Source organism: Aspergillus saccharolyticus, assembly GCF_003184585.1.
Source record: "Aspergillus saccharolyticus JOP 1030-1 unplaced genomic scaffold BP01scaffold_33, whole genome shotgun sequence".
NCBI lineage: Eukaryota > Fungi > Ascomycota > Eurotiomycetes > Eurotiales > Aspergillaceae > Aspergillus > Aspergillus saccharolyticus.
In genome coordinates this window covers 93,263-113,648 of record NW_020290643.1, presented here as the reverse complement: position 1 = coordinate 113,648, position 20,386 = coordinate 93,263, and the positions used below count along the sequence as shown (strand labels likewise).

General features: G+C 50.4%; 4 protein-coding genes and 2 non-coding genes across 6 annotated transcripts; 5 read left to right on the top strand and 1 right to left on the bottom strand.

The window, feature by feature from the left end:
• Positions 1–30: 30 nt before the first annotated feature.
• On the top strand, positions 31–5,273 carry BP01DRAFT_394083 (uncharacterized protein). The gene is made up of 3 exons (XM_025578292.1): positions 31–4,621; positions 4,676–4,864; positions 4,919–5,273. The coding sequence occupies exons 1-3, from the start codon at positions 332–334 to the stop codon at positions 5,072–5,074; spliced, it is 4,635 nt and encodes a 1,544-aa protein (XP_025428600.1). The 5' UTR covers positions 31–331; the 3' UTR covers positions 5,075–5,273.
• Positions 5,274–5,891: 618 nt separating this feature from the next.
• On the top strand, positions 5,892–15,549 carry BP01DRAFT_404617 (uncharacterized protein; the record flags this gene model as incomplete). Its single annotated transcript, XM_025578713.1, has 5 exons — positions 5,892–6,236; positions 6,364–8,222; positions 8,266–14,149; positions 14,208–14,998; positions 15,205–15,549. The coding sequence occupies exons 1-5, from the start codon at positions 5,930–5,932 to the stop codon at positions 15,547–15,549; spliced, it is 9,186 nt and encodes a 3,061-aa protein (XP_025428599.1). The 5' UTR covers positions 5,892–5,929.
• A 524-nt stretch (positions 15,550–16,073) lies between these two features.
• Positions 16,074–17,466, bottom strand: BP01DRAFT_346468 (T6SS phospholipase effector Tle1-like catalytic domain-containing protein; the record flags this gene model as incomplete). Its single annotated transcript, XM_025573638.1, has 3 exons — positions 16,074–17,065; positions 17,174–17,350; positions 17,412–17,466. The coding sequence occupies 3 exons, from the start codon at positions 17,461–17,463 to the stop codon at positions 16,074–16,076; spliced, it is 1,221 nt and encodes a 406-aa protein (XP_025428598.1).
• A 1,123-nt stretch (positions 17,467–18,589) lies between these two features.
• On the top strand, positions 18,590–19,137 carry BP01DRAFT_368017 (uncharacterized protein; the record flags this gene model as incomplete). Its single annotated transcript, XM_025576488.1, has 3 exons — positions 18,590–18,828; positions 18,879–18,880; positions 19,073–19,137. The coding sequence occupies 3 exons, from the start codon at positions 18,590–18,592 to the stop codon at positions 19,135–19,137; spliced, it is 306 nt and encodes a 101-aa protein (XP_025428597.1).
• BP01DRAFT_t246 lies at positions 18,765–18,836 on the top strand. Its single transcript has one exon. It is a non-coding gene; the product is annotated as a tRNA-Arg (tRNA).
• A 608-nt stretch (positions 19,138–19,745) lies between the features above and the next one.
• On the top strand, positions 19,746–19,817 carry BP01DRAFT_t247. Its single transcript has one exon. It is a non-coding gene; the product is annotated as a tRNA-Arg (tRNA).
• Positions 19,818–20,386: the final 569 nt, after the last annotated feature.

Sequence of the window (20,386 nt, the reverse complement as noted above, 5' to 3'; positions counted from 1 at the left end):
TCCGAGCTTTTTCCTCTCCTTCTTCCTCCTCTTCTCTTTCCTCCACTTCTTCTTCTCTCTTCCCTCTCCCTCCTCTCTTCTTCCATTCTCGTCCCATGTACAATAGTCCGTCCTTTGTCTTTTGATCTTTTCTCCTTCTTCTTTGGTCTGCTCCTTTTTTAGCTTGCATTCTTTTATTGAATCGCGCGCCGAGGTCCGGGTTGTTTCATTTTAACACCCGCTCTCTCTCTTCTCTCTTGCTTTGTTGGCTCTCGAAAGAGAGCTACATCTGATCTACCTAGAAGCTTGAATCGTCTCTGGAGGTCGCCTCATTTGTCGGCGAGTGACAGAAATGTCCACCCCCAATGATCTTCAGGCCCTCTTGGCCAGCATCAGGCCCCGTCCTTCGCCTTCGGGCACCCCTGCCCATGATGCTCCCATGCCGCCGTATCCCATGCAGTATCAGCAGGGTCACCGCCAGCAGCATCCGCAGCAGCACCAGCCGCAGTACGATGGCCAGGCCTATCCTCACCCGCAGCTGCAGCTGCAGCAGCAGCAGCACCAGCAGCAGCCGCTCCATGGCTACCGTCACCCTTCGGTTTCATCCAATATTCACAGCCCGTCGCCTTCTGTGAATACTCCTCCGCACCACGGTTCGGATATCCTTAGTCCTAATATTTCGACTCCTCGGGGTGATATGTACTTCCATCAACCTCCGCCACCCCAGCACCAGCAGCAGCAGCAATATCACCAGGTCTTGCCTCACAATCCCGACCGGGCGGTGAATCTGTTGAATCTGCTCAAGTTCAACCAGCCTACCACTTCTTCTGCCCCCCAGCAGCAGCAGCAGGCTCCGGTCTCTGGCGCTGAACAGCCCAATTACCTACAGCCTCGTGCAGCTGGTCTGGAGGAGCAGTCAAAGGCCCACGCGAGAAACATTTCTGCCTCAGACCTGGTTGCGTCACTCTTTGGTGTCCAAGGTCAAGGTGCTACCACCGCTCCCGTGAGGCCTGCGGGTTCTATCTCCGGTCCATCTGGTGCTGGCGCGGGCGAGAGCTCTGCATCTGCTGCTCCGACTGCCGAGAACACTCAAGAGATGTTGCTACGTTTGCTGAACCGTCCCAAGCCTAGTCAGGATGTTTCCGACGGACCCTTGAAGACTGTTCCGCAGCCACCTTCTATGGTTTCGTCTCAGAAGTCACCTGTTCCTGAGGAAGAGCTGAACGACATTCTCAAGTCTCCAGCTCATGGGCCGGAGGAGACTTTGGTGTCTCCGGATGATGCCGGACCTTCCCAGCTTGAAACCCCTCCTGTGGGTAAGGACTCCATGTTCACCTATGTCAACCCGTTCGAGCAGCTGGCTGCCGCATCTCCGCGCAAGGTCACCCCGCAACAAGCCAAGTCTCGAAGCGAGAGTCCAGCCATCGAGATCATGAAAAGCAAGAAGACCACCATTACCAGCAAGGTCGAACCGTCCTCGGCTGCGGAGGCTGTTGAGACCCCGCAAAGCGAAGGTCCCAAATCGCCTATACTGGCTGACGAGCAGAGGGAAGCCGTCAATTCCGTCGTTGAACGTCTAGTTGATGAGATTGGACGCGAAATCGAGAACGCTACTGGTAACTCGAATGATGAGAAGCTCGCCCAGCTCGCTGCTGCCCAAGAGGACAGTACTCAAGCCGTGATCTCTTCCATCGCGAGTCACCTACAGGAAACGGCCGCCGAAGCCAAGGTCGAGGATGGCGCAGACAAGAACTCTGCTGATGGTACCGCTACCCCCGCTGCCGTGAAGGAGACTTCGAACAATAGCAGCGGTGATGCTCTAGCGGATAGTTGGGAGAGTGCCGAAGATAGTGCTGAAAAAGAAGAAGAACGCATTGTTTCTGTGTACAACTTTCCTCTGAAGCCGTTCATCTCCATCATCGTCAAAGCCCACTCGGAGAAGCTTGCAGCTCTTCGTGATGACGGTATCATGGATATTGCCCGGCTCAAGAAGGACTTCGATCAGTTGGATCGCTCTTTGACTTCCGCGACCTCGGACTACATTGTGTATGCGTTGGCGAAGAACGGTGGTATGCGTATCATTCGTCAAGATGATGGAAGTGACAAGCAAATCTTCCGTTCTACCCGCGATCGTGTCTTCAATGTTGCGGTATGCACGTCGCAGACTGCTACCGGCCGAACTACCGAGGAGCAAGCCATCTTGGGAATTGGCGTCAGCGGAACCGTGTACTGGGCGTTGGTTTCTCGCGCAGACAAGGATCTTTTTGAGCTCGACGCCCTCGAGAGCGAGAGCCTCATCTTCCCTCCTTTCCCAGCTTCGGACGAGAACACTTCGGGCGGCCAGCTGAAAACGCGGGCCAAACGGAGCTCTCGCCATCCTGGATTCTTCGCCATTGGTCGTGGTAAGAATATTTATGTGGTTTCGCCTCAGGCTGCAATGAACTCCGCCTACGGTGTGTCTGGACCTCAGCGCGTCGTTAACACGGAGAAATTCTTCAAAGAGCGTGCTCTGAAGATCTCCACCGGGAAGGCCGGCAAGGATTTCATGTTCAGCGACGATGATACAGTCATCGCCTCTCTTGACAAGACGGGCCGCCTTCGTTTCTGGGATATCCGTGAGGTGGTCAACAACCCGGGCTTCTTCAGCTCTGGACCTAGTCCCGCCGAGATTCGGGTGCCCTTGAACACCTTTGTCACCGGCTCTCCCGCAGAGAAGTCGTGGCCAACCTCTGTCCTCTTTATTGACAAGCTACGTCCCTATGTCAAGTCGATGGCGCTTCGTTATGTTCTCGTGGGCTTGAAGCAGAACCACACCCTGCAGCTCTGGGATATTGGGCTGGGTAAGGCTGTGCAGGAGCTCAAGTTCCCTCACGAGAATGAGTCCGACGCCATCTGCAGTGTCGCGTATCACCCCGCATCTGGTATCATCGTTGTTGGCCATCCAACCCGCAACTCTATCTACTTTGTTCACCTTTCTGCGCCTCGATACAACCTGCAGGCGATGTCGCAGGCCTCCTTCATCAAGCGCTCTGGTGAGAAGGACAGCAGTCTACCCAAGCCTGAATCTACCGCTTGCATGAGCGGCATTCGCGAAATCTCTTTCGCTTCCAAGGGTCAGTTGCGGAGTCTGGATATCCTTCCCATTACTAAGTCGGCTGGGGACGAAAGTGGTCTGTTCGAGCTGTATGTCATGCACTCTCGTGGCGTGACATGCCTGAACATCAAGAAGGAAGATTTGGGATGGACTACCGACAACAAAATTGTCCGTCCCGTCAATGCTCTGGAGGAAGGGTTCATTGACATCGCTGAGTTGCAGACCTTCCCCACATATGTGGCGGATGAGCCTTCGGTCAATGGTGATGCAGCTCCGACTCCCACAAAGCCGGCGGCCAAAGAGATCATCAAAAAGATGCCCGAGCTCAACACCGATGCTGCGACTGGAGCTGGTCCCAGTACTTCTCGCGTGCAGTCGCCCACCAAGGCACCCGCCAAGAAGAAGGACGAGCCAATTGATACTGTATCTAGCATCAATGGTGTCGACAAGGCTGAGAAGAAGAAAAAGAAGAAGAATACACTCACTGGCATGAGCGAGCCGTCCGCTAAAGGCAAGGAACCCGTGATTTCCAAAGAAGGTTCACCTAATGATGTTCCTGCTCTCGTGGGCAATGAGCCAACTCTCGAAGAAGCTACTGCCACCCCAGGCCCTTCTCAGGCAGTACCTGCTGCTGCTCCTGTGGCTTCCAGCGCTGGTATCGATGACTCAGCTGCTATCTTGAACAAGCATCTCGAGATGCTGCAAAACGGCGTGTCGTCGGAATTCACCAAGAGCCTTGGTCGCGAATTGGAAGGACTTTACACCCGCTTTGACGAAGAGCGCCGCAACTGGGACGCAGCCTCGGCAGCCAAGCAGGATCAGGTTCTACGTCTGGTTTCCAGTACTCTATCTGATAATGTGGAGAAGAATCTTGCCCGCATCGTCTCGAATAGCATTAAGTCAGAGGTTGTGCCCGCCCTGACTGATCTTACTGCCGCCGCTGTGGGTAAGCAACTTAACAGCGTGGTGTCGCAGCAGCTGGGATCTGTGGTTCCTCGGGAAGTGTGCCAAGCCCTCCCAGAGGCTGTCACTCGTGCCATGCAGCAGCCTGATTTGATGAAAGTCTTGTCGGATGCTGTGGGTCAGAAGCTTGCTCCTCGTGTGGAAAGCGAGATCTCGAAGGCCATGCAGAATACAATCACTCCAGCCATCAAGAATGTCGCTGTGCAGACTGCAGACAAGGTTGTCGGTGGCATGGAAAAACAGCTGCAGGCTCAGTTGAAGCATTTGGAAGCCCAGCGGCAAAGCGATGCCGCCAAGATCAGCCAGCTCACTTCGCTTGTTCGTGGACTGTCCGACACGGTTGCCACACTTGCTGCAGCTCAGACAGGCTTGCAGACTGAGGTTGCCAAGCTTAGCCATGCACTGGCTTCCAAGGATAATGTGGTGGAGCGGCAGCAACAACAACAACAGCAGCAGCAGCAGCAGCAGCAGACAACCGCGCCCGCTCGCAGCGCTTCTGTTGACACGAGAACTCCTGAACAGATTGAGCTGCAGGAGATCGCTCAATTGATGAGTCAAGGTCACTTCGAGGAAGGATCAGTCAAGGTTAGTAACTATCTTGATATCTCTTTGGTTAATGTAGCATGCTAACGGCAGCAGTGGCTGCAATCGACTCAACAGGCTGATCTGTTTGACAATCTCTTTGTTCGTATGAACCCGCAATACCTGACCAGTCTGTCTCCTATCGTGGCTCTTTCTGTGGGTGTTGCTGTGACTTCGTCGCTGCAGACCAACCCCATGGAGCGTTTGACCTGGCTGGAAGTGGTTCTGCAAACGGTGAACCCGATGGTATGTTTCCCCTATGGCGGGTGAGAATTGGACCAACACTAACAGCCTTTACAGGACCCCGACATTCGTGAAGTCGCGCCCAAGATCATGGACATCCTTATTCAACGGCTTGAGGCACTCTACATGTCAGTGGCAGAGAATTCACCGCACGACCCTATTATCCGCAAGATCGCGCCCTTGTCGCGCCGTGCTAGATCTCTGCGAGGATGATTTCCTCTCGTGGTGATTCGATCCCTCAAGTTTACCGAGCTTAATGAATAATGCGATCCTTATGAGGATGTTCATAATGAGGAAGTTGATAACAAAAGGGAGAACGAATGGAATGTATTGCAACTCGATTGCCATCGCATGAGGATGATGACTACTATTTTATTTGGTTTAGCAATGAAAGTCATGGGTTAATGATGAGGATGGTAAATTCATAATCTTAAATTCTTGCCGAAGCCGTATAGTGCCACGAAATCTAGGGTATGGCAGTTACGAGTTGGTATCCCTCTTCTCCTTCTCCTGAATTCCTGATCTATTTTCTCTGGCGATGGCCTCATCCGAATCTACTGCCTCCTCTAGACTTGGCACATCTTAGAGCATTATCGGAAGAAATGAAACGATCAGCAATCACTTCAAGAAGCTCCGGGCTAATTCGGTTCGGGGTCAACTCCATGAAGAGGTAACTCTTGGGCATTCAGCCTTCGCTAGTGCTCCTTTCATACCTGAGGCACATCCGGGCTCCTTCCTGTAGTGAATGAATGGTCTCCCCAACTTCTTCTCTACACATGAAACGCAACGTTGGCGCAACACTCATCTGCTTCGGACTGACCATTCGTCTCTTTAAGCTTTGTACAAGCCTTCCAGTCGCAGGTCCCTTGGGTCTCTCTTATGAATATCTACAAAGACTTTGGCACCGAGTGAGTCCTCCTTTTCTTTTGGCAAGAAGCTCAAACCTGCCTTTCACTTCCACCTTTCTTTCCATCATCTCCTTGACTCTCCACTGTCTCAACTGATTTGTTCATCCTTTCTTTCCTGCAATGGTCTGTCGAAGTCTCTTCAAAGATAGTTAAAAGGGCGATGGCGACGTCTTCATCAGTCAAAGATCAGGGGATGCCTTTGGAGCAGTGTCTTTATCTGTTCCACCACGTCTTCCTCCCCCCACGACTTCCCCAAGAGGAAGACTATCGGCCTGAGCTCGACATTCTCCTTCTCACTACAGTGATCGATGCTCTGCATGGATTCAGACGCAACGCTCCTGTGTGTCACGTTGGCACTCTCACAATGGTCATCCAGATGATGTTGCGCTTCAGGAAGATTCTAGGGATTCAAGGTGAACTTAACGAGGACGAGCTCCGACAAGCGTTTCGAAATTTGAGCACCGAGGGTAAGCTGACCGTGACTGGGACGTGAAAGTCAGCACTGAGTATCCGCAGGAGGCATCTTGCCTATATATGTCCGCAGTCAGAATGCTGGAATGCTCTTGACCCGAAACGACGATCAAGTTCTCATAGAATCTTTCGAGCTGTCACCCCGGAACAGGGCTATAATTACGACCTTGGGTCGCCTCCAGCGCCAATTCCCGGGGCCTACGATCGCATTGAGCTTGGACACGTTTAACCAGCCCGAACTACAAGATATAATGGCACAAACACTTGCTAAGATGAGCTATCAGCCTGCGGTGGGGACCATGGCTAAGGTGCACAAGGCCGGAGAGCTTCATGATGAGGATAGGGATACTACCCATCCGAAAATGGTCACTGAATTATTCATGGCCTTTTTGCGGTCAGTGTGCACCGATACTCAGGCTGTCCAAATCATGAAGAATACGCGAGATGATGTTATGTGGCTCAACAGTCGTCGTCCATGGCGTCGTTCGTCTCTGTGGCTGATGGCCCGAGTTGTGCTCCAGCTCTGTTTTCGCAGGTTCACCACATTCCATGAGACGGACGATATGTACAAACATGTCATGGTCTACTTCCTGGGATCCATGCTCAGATTATCTCACGAAGTGCTGCCTAGTGAGAACCTCCATTGTATGAGTGCCAAGATCTTGCGTCGATTGCTCAAACTCAGCTTCTCGAATAAGTCTCATTGGTACTCTCCCATTCAGCGTGCTTTAGAGAAGGCGAAGGATACTATTCAACACCGCTGGCGTAAAGTCATGGCCCGGCAGGCTCGCCACAATCATTTGTCGGATCTGGCTGGGTTGAACTTCAGCCATGACATCTACTGCTCTATCCCCAGTCTTGATATATACCTCGAGGGATTGAATGCATTTAAACATGTGGCCCGAGAACTACCAGAGAATCTACACCCATTTTCGGCACTTGCGAAACTCTCAACCCAAAACTTGCCCTCTTATCTGGACTTGCAGGACCCCAGCTACCAAGCACATAATCTCGCTGCACTAGAAGACTGGGTCTCCTCGAATTTAGACTTTTGGCTGAATGGATGCATAGATGCTGAGGACACATGCGCTCGGCTAGGCCGTTTGATTAATGATTATCACAGCGTTGCATCTTCAGCATACTCCAACAATCCCGAAGCTTTCTCGTGCATGCTTCTCACTATCCTAGAACTGTGGATAGCATGTGACCGCTCTGCTACTCACATACATGAGATCCTAAACGACTACGACGCGAATGTACCGGTGAACATTTTCTGTTCCCTCCTGCTTCCTTTTAGGTCGCAAATGGAACGACTGGCTCGTGCAGAGGAATATCTACGCCAACGTCGACTACGGGCAAAGCAGCACGGATGGGGCATTTTCTGGCAATTCGGTACCGTTTCATTTTTTGCTGTTCGATACTTTGATCAGTCGAACGACCATCAGCGTTTGCTCCGAGAAATACAAGACCGTGCCCAGCATGAAAGGCTTAGCAAAGTGAAGGAACTTCAAAGTCTGCAGCAAAGATACCTCAATTTGATGGCTCTTGCAGACAAGACACAATGCATGTATACTTCAACCACTCTTAAAGCGCACCCACGAATCATCCAGCGTGTTCATGACCCCAAATGCCCAAAGGAAGCTTACAAACAACAAGCCAACAGTTTACATATTCAAGTTCATGAATGGCCATTGCCGCAAAATCCGTTAAAAGCGAAGTCCACTGTCTTTGAACTGAATCTGCCTCGACCTTTCAGATGTTGGCGTGATAACACAATATTTTTCTTGGTTGACGTGCTGCGCCTTGGATACCAGGTCCTTGAGAAACCAGTCTATGAGTTCCAGCCACAACTTCAAAAAGGTCTCAGGGGCTTCTTCAAGCAAGGTGACGGAGGGCAGCGCATTGGTCTTCTTTCAGAAATCAAGCCCCACACTCGGACACAGGCGTGGACGAAATATTCTCAATGTCACTGTGGACGATGTGTGCGTGAACAACGGGCTTGACTTAAGATATTATGACCATCAGAAAAGGTGTTTCGTGACTGCTATGACAGACAGATTGGAAATTGCCAACATGTGCTCATATAAACTCCCCATGAGAAGCACTCAATTGCAACGTTTCCTCTTTCGCCCGCCCCCAGCAACAAATGCTGGCCCGTCTCCCAATACAGTCATCGCGTCGCAAGATACATGTCCGTCGCATATGTCCCTTGAAGAATACAAGGCTCTTTGCACAATGCCTCTTGGCTTTCAGATCCAATGGCAGAATGTACTCCTGCAGCTAACCATTCCGTTGGTAGACTACAAAAAGGTAGAGACGAACATATTCATCCATCAGATCATGAACCAAGCCGGACCCTCTACTCCTGACTCCACTTTAAGAATAGGGCATAGCATCTTGAGTGACGAACTATTGACTGGAAGGTTACTTGAGCAAATCGAATGGACCATTGCCAGGATCAAAGGCAATTGGGAGCTGGCGCAGGGACTCAACGCACTCATCCGTCTGACACTGAGGATACTGTCTCTATCGCAGTCTACCAAGATCCACGAACTGTGTCTGCAACGCCTAGGGCAGCTTCGTGACATAGCGCTCGACTGGATCAAGCTTGTCCAAGATAAAGCGAGCCGTGCAAGAGATGAGAAGCATCGTAACGCGTTATTTGCACGTAGTATGCATCTCAGCTTGATCTGTGCGGAGACCTTTGATACTGAATTCTTCTTGAAGCGACAATTGGGCAGTCCTGCTGATGCGTCAATCTTTCTACAATGCTGCATGTTGATCCATGATAGAAAGGGTCTCGCCATGAGCGGTGACATCTTTCTTCCCATTATGTATCAGCGCTGGAGAAACTTGACCTATCGCTGTCTTCCCATACTAGCAGACAGTATCTTACACCATCAGAGTGCAGCCCTAGACATGGCTATTGCCCAAGTTTGGGCGACATATCGTGCAGGCTCCAGCTGGTCTGCTGTGGCTGAGACTGATCGCTGCTGGCTTTACACTTACTCCGCACAACAGAATATAGGCGAGCAGGGACTGCCAGTACACTATAATATTCTGACTGGCGAACTACTTGTCAATGGTCTACCTCTGGCTCGCCTTCCTTCGGACTACGAACAACATGAAACATACAAAACGCTTTTCGGGGAGACTTTGTTGGAGGTCATGCCGAGTGATGTACCGGGCATGCAGTTTTGCTGCCAAAATCTGCATCTAGGACATACCGTCCACTTCTCAAGGAGGCAGATTCGAGGTTTGAACTCTCATGATCTCTGCATCGAAGCGACCAAAGACAAAAGCACCATTAATTTTGTGCCACCGAGGCTTCTTGCAGGTCTACTCCCCGATGCCTTTGTGACTGATCACGTTCATTGGTATCATAAAGCAGACGCGTCTGTGGAGTTCCGTCCCAAAGCCAACGCTTGGATGACATCATCGTCTAATTGGAAACTGCACAGACTGCAGAGGGAGCATGGAGGAGTAGCCTGGTACCTAGTTAAGGGTGAACGGGTCCTTGTGAATATGCGGAGTAGAACAGGCAGGTGTATCTCAAGGATTCTGCGGCCGCTTGAGAAGCGTGCGAACCTGCATTGCAGCTTGATTTCTGGATTTACAACGTTGGAGGTCGATCTGCCTCGTCTGCAGCTTGGATTTGATCTACAGTCAGGGTCTTCCGTAGTACTTTCTCGACAGCATCGTGGGATGTTCATCGATCCCAATCAGTCATTGGATACCTTGATCGGCTTGCGCAACAAGCTCCTTCTAATCGACGAAGTCAAGCAGAACCGGGTGATTCTTATACCAGAGGGGCCTGTCCACTGGAGAAGGTCCAAGTATCATACGAAGGTGAAAATAAAAAGGCGGGCAAGCAACAAGATACACGTCTACACAGTTGATAGGCAGCTTGGTCGATTGATTGACGACGAAAGCTTACAGAGCAGACTCTTCCTTTGCTATCTTCATGCTTTAACATCTTCTTGCGTTCCTGATCCTCTGACGCAAAAGTCGGGGACTGACCAAGCTCTATCTATTCTGCGCTCGGCATCAGTAAGATCATTCGTCCAACTCGAGCCCGGGTGTTGTGCGATCCTGTCTCGAATTGCCGAACTGACCCCAGGGAGACGATACTATCCCCTGGAAGCGCGCGTTATGCAGACAGTTCATTGGGACAGCGGCTTGGGTTGCCTGGCTCAGCACAATGAGTTCTACACTGAGGTCACTGAGATATTTGAACAGGATACTCGAATGAGAATCTTTTGTCCGGAGCAGCCGGAGACGTATCATGAATTACCGGCAATGGAGTCTATGTTACTGAGACGGGACCAGATTCGTTCATCCACATTTCGAGTGGCCGAGTATGGCGCCGAGAAGCATACGTCTGAGTACGACCGTCCTTACAATGGACTCGACCAGACTCGCAATTCTGTGGAGGGACTGCAAGCCTTTAGACTATCTTCAATGGTGTATAACGGCCTCCGCTCTTTTGTGGTCCAGAAAATGAATCAGGAAGAATTAGCCGGGTATCTATGGTCTGCTTTCGAATCAATGCCATCTGTAGATGGTCCACAGATGCAGATTGATACTTCGAAAATAGGATATGATGCTCGTCTACTCCTGGACCCTACACTGTACATCTATACCAATTGGTACAGCATTCACAGGATGCTTTCTGCAAACAAAACTCGATTGAACAAATATTCACTCATGATGTGGCTATCAACGCTAGCATTCTCACGGATGTTTCGCCTGGATGTCCTCGAATTACTGGCCTCACTTTACACTGTTCCTGAGATGGCTTCGATTCCAGTCCCTGAGCACACCAGTTTTGTATTGATTGAAGGTTACAGGTTTGACAGTGACACGTTGCGAGCTAAGCTCGAGCTGACCGCACTCGAACGGACTAGACAGCCTCGTCCTAAGCGCAAAGGGCTTGAAAGCCAAGACGAGTTCGTGTCGCGGCGCAATGAACAACAGGACGATAATAGAAGTGAAACTCTGAAAGAGTTCATTGGGTATCTAAAAGAGCAGTGGCCAGCACCTGAGCCTCTCTATTACTATGAAGCCAATGGAACGAGCCCGCGCTTTTCGGACTACTTCGACAAGAACACCGCCATAAACTGTGCCTGTGACCTTTTCTCCGCTTGGTTCAGCAACTTGAAGTTTCATGAATATGTCACTACCATGACCTTAACGCTGAGAGCTCAGCCAGTCACCAATCTGTATGAACCCTCTTATATCGATACGCTCCGAGCACAGCCCGTGAGCCGTGCCCGTGCATTTGTCTGTATCGATGACCTTTTGAGTTCTGAACCACCGCCTCCAAAAGAGGCACCACGCCTCTCCGAGATCTTGCATTGCCATACACCAAGCACTGAGCGTGATAATATGCTAGCTTTCCTGAACAGGCTCGAGATGCTTTCTAGTTCTGATTATGAGAGAGTCTATGTGGAACGGTTGCGGGGCAGCTTCGAGGCAATGCAAGCATCCAGGAAGGTTTTTAGCCTCTCGGAAAATGTGGAGGAAGTTAACAGCGTTCTTCTCGAGCATCTCGCACACTGCGACGAACATTACCGAGAGCTACACCATGCAGTTATGTCAGCGATGAGGCCATCGAATGCACTGTTGGAGCCTCCTGGAATCAAAGATTTGATAATATATCAGGCTCTGCGGACAGTGGCAGGCGATGCTCACATGCCAGCGATATCGACGGAAACACTGCTTCGTCAATTGACCCGCCGTAGGTGGCGTGAAATTCCTGAGCGCTGGAAAGCATGCTTCATTGCCTACGGCCTCGCTGTCACGGCTGTTCAGCGAGCAAAGAGGCTGGTAAAGTCACTGAGAAAGCCGGATGACTTGATCCGGGAGCTTCAGAATCCAGGCCACGCCAACTGGGACCCCCATCAGTACCCGGAGTCTCTTCTATTGGAGGTCGAGAACGGGATCTTGGTTAGAGAAGCACAAGAGCAGATTGCGCAACAAATGAGAAGCCTTATTCCAGGAGAGAACATGGTGGTGCAATTAAACATGGGCGAAGGCAAATCTTCGGTTATTGTTCCCATTGTGGCTCTCAACTACGCGAATGGTGCAGACCTCGCTCGTGTGCTGGTAGCGAGACCGCAATCAAAGCAAATGCTCCAGATGCTGGTTTCGAAATTGGGCGGCTTGTTAGACCGACGAGTGTACCATCTGCCTATCTCACGGTCCTTAAATCTGGATGTCTTCAAAGCAGAAATAGTCAGGCAGATTATGAAAGACTGCATCACAAATGGTGGTGTGCTTTTGGTTCAACCTGAACACTTGCTGTCCCTGAAGTTGATGTGCTTAGAGTGCTTCATAACTGGCAGAGAAGATATCGGCCAGTCGCTGCTCGATTCACTAGAGTTTTGCAGAAGACATGCGCGTGACATTGTCGATGAAAGTGACGAAGTGTTCAGTGTACGGTTTGAGTTGGTGTATACCATGGGGGCGCAGAACATGCTGGAGATGAGCCCAGAGAGATGGAACATCATACATGAGGTGCTGCGACTGGTACCGATCTTCGCTCCTGGCGTCAAGGAGGTGTATCCAGACTCAATTGAGATCAATGACAGTCTGCCGGGCTCCTTTCCCAAACTACGAATCCTTCATTGTGCCACGCAGAATGTTGCCCAACAGGAGCTTCTCTTCCGCATCGCAAAGCATATCTGCGATACTGGAATTGGGAATCTCCCAATCTCGAGGCAGCCTGTAAAGATCCAAGAAGCTTTGCTTACTTATATCTTAAAAGAGCGACTGACAGTCGATGAGATCATCACCGTTCAGAGTCCTTCGTCAAATGTGTGGACCAGTATCTGGCGGAATCCCCTCCTTCTTCTTAGAGGACTGTTTGCTGGTGGTATTCTGGGCTTTTGCTTCGGCCGCAAACGATTCCGAGTCAATTATGGGCCAGATCCTACCAGGAAACCCCCTACTCGACTTTCTGTGCCTTACCGTGCCAAAGACAGCCCTGTTCCTCGTGCTGAGCTTAGCCATCCAGACGTGGTAATCACCTTAACGTCTTTGAGCTATTATTACGCTGGTTTGAGTGACGATGAAATCACTCTCGCCTTTAACCGCCTTCTTCAGTCCGATCAATCAGATATCGAATACCGCGCCTGGGTTCAAAACGCACCTGGGCTCTCAAATGAATACCATCATCTTTTTGGAGTAAACCTTGACGATCACAATCATTGTGTTGTTCATGTGTTTCCACGCTTTCGTTTCTCTAAGGCTGTTATTGACTACTTTCTCAGCAACATCGTATTTCTGAAAGAGATGAGACAGTTTCCAAGTAAGCTTTCGGCTTCGGGTTGGGATCTTGGTGAAGTGAAGGTTCATCCCACCGGTGGCTTCAGTGGGACCAATGATTCCCGCGAGGCTCTTCCTTTGGATGTTGCCCAACGGGACCTGCCAGAGCAGAGCCACACCAATGCATTAGTGCTTGAAAATCTCTTAAGAAGTGAGAACTCTGTCTCTTTCATACCAGCACCTGTTCAATCACCAGAACTACACGGTCTGATTTCGAATGCTCAGAATCTTCTGAATAATGTGGTAGCTCTCAATCCCCCAGTCCAGGTGATTCTTGACGTCGGAGCCCAGATTTTGGAGATGGACAGTCAGCAGGTGTCAAGAACCTGGCTTGGTATGGTTGAGAGCATTGCGCAACTTGAAGCTGTTGTTTTTATCGACAACGAACATGAGATCTGCGTGCTCGATAGAAATGGACGAGTCGAGCAACTACAGATCTCGCCTTTTGCAAACCGGCTTGATGCATGTCTTGTCTTCTTGGATGAGGCACATACCAGAGGAATTGACTTAAAACTTCCAGCAAATTACCGTGCCGCAGTAACTCTAGGACCAGATATCACGAAAGACAAACTTGTCCAAGGTAAGCTCTCAAAACTAGGACCTAAGTGCGAGTTCATCATTGTTTACTATTTCCATAGCTTGTATGAGATTGAGAAAGCTGGGCCATGGCCAATCAGTGACTTTCTGCGTTCCAAAGGAGATAGAAGCCAAACTATTTACCCTTACGGGGACTCATGATAGAACAGGAGCTGATGTATCTGACATCCTCTTGTGGGCGATATCGGAGACTTGGATCGATATGCAGCGCAGTATATCACTGTGGGCTACTCAAGGTGCACGCTTCGAGCATCAATGTGCCCTGTGGAGTATGGTGCAACGCGAAGGAGACGAAACTCGCATGTCTCAGAACCACAGCATTCGCTTCCTCGAACCTGAGTCACAATCCTTGGTCAATCGATACGGACCGCGCCCCGCAACGCTGCCATTCTTGAGGCAGGGGTGGGAGGAAAGCAAGAATATGAGGCGTATCCTAGACCGATACAACGAATTTTGTGGCGCGAATCACCGGGCTGTCGATCTTTCGGAGGAACAGGAGCGCGAGCTGGCTCCAGAGTTTGAAGAGGAACGGCAACTTCAGCGGCCGGGACCTGTGGATCCCGAATGTCATTCTCTTGACCCAGACTTACTCTCCTTCATTACTTCGGGAAAGTTGATAAAGGACTCCAAATCATACTTACCGGCCTTTGAATTACGGGAGACATCTGCGGCAGCTCATCTTGATGTTTCTGAATTTCCTTCGGGACTCTACGTCACCCAGGACTTCGCCAGGACAGTTATTAGGTCTAAGAAGAACCGATTTGAATTGGATAGCTATCAGCGTCCAGTCCAGTGGATATTACTGTCGAAGACCGCAAAGTATGCCATCATTGTGAGTCCGTTCGAAGCAGATCTTTTATCTCCGCTGTTGATTCGAGGCTCTCGTTCGACAGCTTCTATGCTCTGTCTGTACGGCCCCCGCCAAATCCTGGATTTCCAACCTTGGACAGGCTAACGCTATACAACGTTCCTTTCGGGTGTGACTTACCTATACTGGCCCAGTCCCTCAGAATACAGCTCAACCTGTTTGCGGGACAGCTATACGTGCAATCATACAGAGAATACCAGGAGCTGTGCGCGTTTCTCGGGGTGGCCTCTACGAAAACGCTAGAAGGCTTGACAGTTGCTGCGGATGGTTTCATTGTTGGCGGAAAGGACAAGCCAAAAACTACATTCAGCCAAAGCCCGCTAAAGTTCCTGAAGATCCTCATGTCGCAGATCAGGAAAGATTGCCAGGATATAAGCAAGACTCATCTCGGCAAGATCATAGATGGGGTCCTCCTAACTCCAGAAGATTTTCGGGACGCATTAGCACCGGACACGATACACTCGGGAAATGAATCTTGCCGGCTGACTCTCCCGCACGCCCCTTCCGGTGGTTGATGTACATGGTACTCAGAAAGTTTGACAATCTTCCAGACAATATAGCGCCGATCAGTTCAAAGGACAGAGCCAGGTGTATTTGGTGGGTTGTGGTGTTCTGCGGTTGATATACTTTAGAAAGGAGGGTCATGTGTTTTGTATCCAAGGCGGCTTTGTGTATGTATACCTGATAGGACTGTGGGGGTTTTCATCACTCCGGAGTCTTTCTTCATCTACAGAACTTCTCCAGGTTGATCCAAAGAATGAGACATACTTAGTTACATTAATCTAAGAGTGCACAGGAGCTCGCTACTTCCAATAGCATAAGAAAGAGCTCGAACTTTTGACTATACTAATTTAATGCTTCAACTATCCAAAGTTGCCTACCGCCTTCATAACCTCGGTGACAAGAAGACACTAGTCGGCGTCTCGGATGAAGAAAGAATATTGCAAATAATATAGAAACCAAACTCCTGAACCACCAATACAGCTACCTCAACACAACTTTTCGCGCTCAAACCATAGTTCAAGCGTCACTGACCCGGCTAATCGACCTCCTTCACATGAACAGTACGAATTCTACCCTTCATATACCTTTCTCTTTCCAATGCACGGATCTCCAAGATCGTCTTTGAATCCGCCAGTATCCAAGATCCTTCGCCCTTCTTCGCCTTCAAGGGAGCACACGGCCAGCTCCAACTGCGCAATTTGCGATCATTGATGGACTCGTGGATGTATTCCCCAGTGAAATCATCTTCCTCGCCTTTGGGATTATATCCAAGAGGGGTCCGATGCGAGTTCCCCCCAAGCACGCCTTCCAATGTGCGGACCAGACTTGCCGTGTCGGTCTTGCCCTGGCTGGTGGCCCACGGAGTGACGTCGCTCTCTACCATGGGTGGGGGGATATCGAAGAGATACTCATCAATGTCGAAGCTGAGTTGCCGGTCTTTCATGCATTGAGAAATCATCCAGGCCAAGGAGATATTCGCCAGGTGGGGGTCCTTTCCCCCGCCCCCTACATCGGTGTGCACGCCGGAGAACCACACCTGGAGAAGCTCCTGGCCGGGATTCGGGCGCGGGACATGCCAGAGAATCGGAGAGTAGGCGGTACGATCTTCATCCAGTGCCAGGGCATGAAAGGCGTACTTGACGTTCGGGAGCAGTTGAGTATTCCGCAGTTCCAGGCGCTCGCCCAGGTCCTTGCCGAGCCAGGCCTTCTGGAACCCTACCGTGTCCCACACGCCAATGATCTTGACGGTGAAGGGCGGTAGCTCGTCTCGGAAGCCCAGCCGGCGTCGCTCCTCCGGAGAGTAGCTTGGGATCTGCTTCTCGTAGAAGTCGTCGTACACATTTGTGAAATTGTCCATGCCTCGGTGCGTGAGCAATCCCCAGCGACAGACTAGGCCTGCAATTGCGCGTGCTGTGTATGCGCCGCGTGAGAAGCCGAAAAAGAAGATCTCGTCGCCCTCGCTGTAGTTGTCGGTGAGAAAGCCGTACGCGGCTCGGACGTTGGCGCTCACGCCCAATCCAGTAACGCCTGGTAGTCGAGCATCATCAGTTTGAAGGATATCTCAAGATGACTGTTGGGTTTGCGGAGAACAGGAGGGGGAAGGCAGTATTCGCACGTGGTGATGAGCTCACTTACCACCCATATATTTGTCTCCCAGGCCGGTACCAACCCCTTTTTGGTAGTATACAATCTGCGGGACTTCTTTCTTAACGCCATCCTCTTCGACAATCGCCGTCTGGCTAAGGGTTCGGCTCAACCGCGTGACATTGGATGGCGGGTCTGCGGAGTCAGCTGTCGAGTCTTGCCAGGTTCCTGTAAGGGATTTCGGTCAGAAGTCCACTAGAAACAGTCGTTGGAAAGATAGACTCCAGACCATCGCAGCAGACAATCAGCCGCTTGTAGGAACTGCGCTCCAGTCGTGTCATGGTATATACAGTCTAAATATACGATATGTTCCTCAATGAAATCCTGTTCTGGGGAAATGGAATGTCTTGATATGGCATTTCTGGGGCGTATGGACTACGGCCGGGGATTAGTGCTTATTTATATTGGTTGAATGCATCTGACAGGTGTGCTCTCGGGGATGGAGTCCATTCGTCAGCATTGGCGTTCAGCCCAGCTGCCACACGTCGTTAAGAGACAAACATAGTTCTCGGCCCTGTGATCAGATCTCCAGGGGAGGAGGCTCATCAACTAGTCCTCGTCATGGTGGCTTTCGAGATGAACAAGTATTCATCTGGAACACGAGCAGCGAACCCGTCCTGCCTTGATAATTGGGCCGGGTGGGAGGGTCGACCTAAAACGAGACATCCTCGGGGGGGCGGTGATGAGGCTCCAGGAAAAGATTACGAGGCCATCCGAAAGGATCAATTGAGCCGGGATGGAGTCTGTTGGTCGTTGTTGGGGAAGAGAGGTAGAGAGAGAGAGAGAGAGAGGGAGGGAGACAGCAAGGCAAACAATTTGTCAACTTTCCACTCCGTCCAGCCACACAGCCCCGGCCCTTCTAAGCCGCCCTCCTAAGCCTGAACAACACGAAGACACTGTGAGGAAGTCATGCGCTCAGTGCCAAAGTCAATACCCCGTGTTTGTGCAGCTTTTCGGCTCATGGATGTCTGGTTCATATTGAAAGAGGGTAAGTCTTGGCAAAGGAAGCCACGCTACCATGCATTATTCTTTACTCTGCGACAACTTGAACCTTGGAACTCATTGTTCGATCGACAGCTGCATACACAGGACACCTTGCCGGTCCACCCCCGCGTTCGCAGCCTCATCAACCATTTCAATCAGCCTCCACATTTCGCCAAGCTCCAAATTTCTCCTGCTCCTGCTCCTGCAGGGTCTCGTATCGGAGCAAACCATCCCTCTAGCGAGTCAAGTCTCTTCCCTGGCCTCCTCGTTATCTCATCCGATTTCTTCACTCATTATCTGCAATGGTTCTGCCACGGTCTGCGCCAAGAGACACCGTTGGTTGAATTGACTGCTCTTCACTTTGGCCTGTCATGACCTTAGATCCTAGATAATAGGCCGAGCGTCCTCCGCGATAATGCCAACATGGGCGATCGTCGGAGGAAAATGACCGTGGATCATACAACGGCGTGCGCCAACAACATGACGAAACTCAACCACTGGAGTGAAACTATTATCGCATTCGATATGGGTCCCTATACGAATCCACATTATTGGCAGGCATATATTGGCATGTATTCTCAGGCACTTCAACAGCAATGGCCTGCTGGCCCAATGGTAAGGCGCTTGACTACGAATCAAGAGATTGCAGGTTCGAGCCCTGCGTAGGTCACTTCTTTTGTCTTTTTGCCCGCTAATACATATTGTACAATAGCGGTATGTGGTATTTCCGGGGTCCCGTTGCGGTCGGGGTTCCGGTAGTTGAGGTATATCAGTTGCAGCTGCTTGTCGAGTACCCAAGCATTGAATCTTGCTGACTCTGTGGGGAGTGTTAGGTTTATTCATCATGCCACCAATGTTTTCAAAACAACTGTTGGAAGAGATGATACTATATCTCGCAATATCCAGATTGTGACCGGGGACCAGTTTACGAGGTTTTTTACTGGAATATGCATGACCTAGTTGTTGTATAAATGCCCCACTGCTCTTCGTTCCCATCGGAGCACGGTTGACTATTCACGGAGCCCTTTTTCCCATATCTGTTTCGGGAGGAGCTCTGGTTGCATGATTCGCTCATTGAACCGCGTCTCTGAGGGGCCCTTACCGTAGATTAGGTCCGAGATGATCGGGCTCACGCCTTTGCAGAACTCATGGACGATACAGAGTCTGAAGTTATCAGATCTTTTGTCTGCTCCGCGTCATCCAGTCAGACTGCCGTCCATGGACTTCCTATCTCTCTCAGGGTATCTCACTACTCAGTGATTGGATGTGGATGACGTGGAGCGTGTTGATGGAAAATCATAATTCGGAAGTATTGACATTGCAGGTAATGTTCATGCAGTATCCGGTGCGAGCCAAGTCAGACGTACCTCTTACTTAAGCCTATCCGACTTCTTAATTAAACTCTTGTATCTGCTTCTATTGGCAAGAGCACTTCGCCACGCTGGCTGTGACAGTATCAAGGGAAAGTTTATTGCTAGTCTATTGCACACGGTAGACATTGAAGCTACGCGGCTTACTTCATTGCTTAAGCTTGGTGCTGAGATATGTAGCACAGTTTGACGGAAAAAGATATCAGCAAGGCCTGCTGGCCCAATGGTAAGGCGCTTGACTACGAATCAAGAGATTGCAGGTTCGAGCCCTGCGTAGGTCATTACTTTTTTTTTTCTTTAAACTCTGCATGTTCTGAGTAACACATGCGTCTGATATCCCAAATATCTCCTTGGCTCTGCTCGTGGCAGAGTCCTTGTTCAAGAACACCCCTTTGCATTTGCACCATTTTGGTTTTGCGTGCTTATATCTAGTGTGGTTCACGCTTTTCGGTCTACCCTGCTGACGGGCCTGTGCATTATACGTACCCGATCAATGATTATAGCGTGATTTACTATACTAAGCTTCAGATTTTGTTGGTGGGGGGGGTTGCTTTCCTGCTACCGGTCTCATTCTGTGCGGAGTATGTGGGATAATTGCTGACCTGGCCACAGACTATGAGGTTATCGCTAGGTGCATGGCCTCTGCTGTTACTTCGTATTTGGTTTTAGTTCTCGCTGCAAATTACTATTGCCAATCTCGAGGAAAGGGTATAAGAGTGCTTGGTGGTGGTGGTGCTGCTGCCGGTGGAGTGGTGGTTACTGCAGGTTGGCATAAGTGGCCCCTTGTGCTTATTACTGGGTTGTATACAGTTCTAGGGATATTATACGCAGTTGTGATGTGGTATTTTCA

Excerpts from the sequence above, each read along its gene's own strand:
- BP01DRAFT_394083 (XM_025578292.1), top strand. The coding sequence starts at position 332 with ATGTCCACCCCCAATGATCTTCAGGCCCTCTTGGCCAGCATCAGGCCC. Across the intron at positions 4,622-4,675 it reads TCGAGGAAGGATCAGTCAAG|TGGCTGCAATCGACTCAACA; the intron begins GTTAGTAACTAT and ends TAACGGCAGCAG. Across the intron at positions 4,865-4,918 it reads TGCAAACGGTGAACCCGATG|GACCCCGACATTCGTGAAGT; the intron begins GTATGTTTCCCC and ends CAGCCTTTACAG.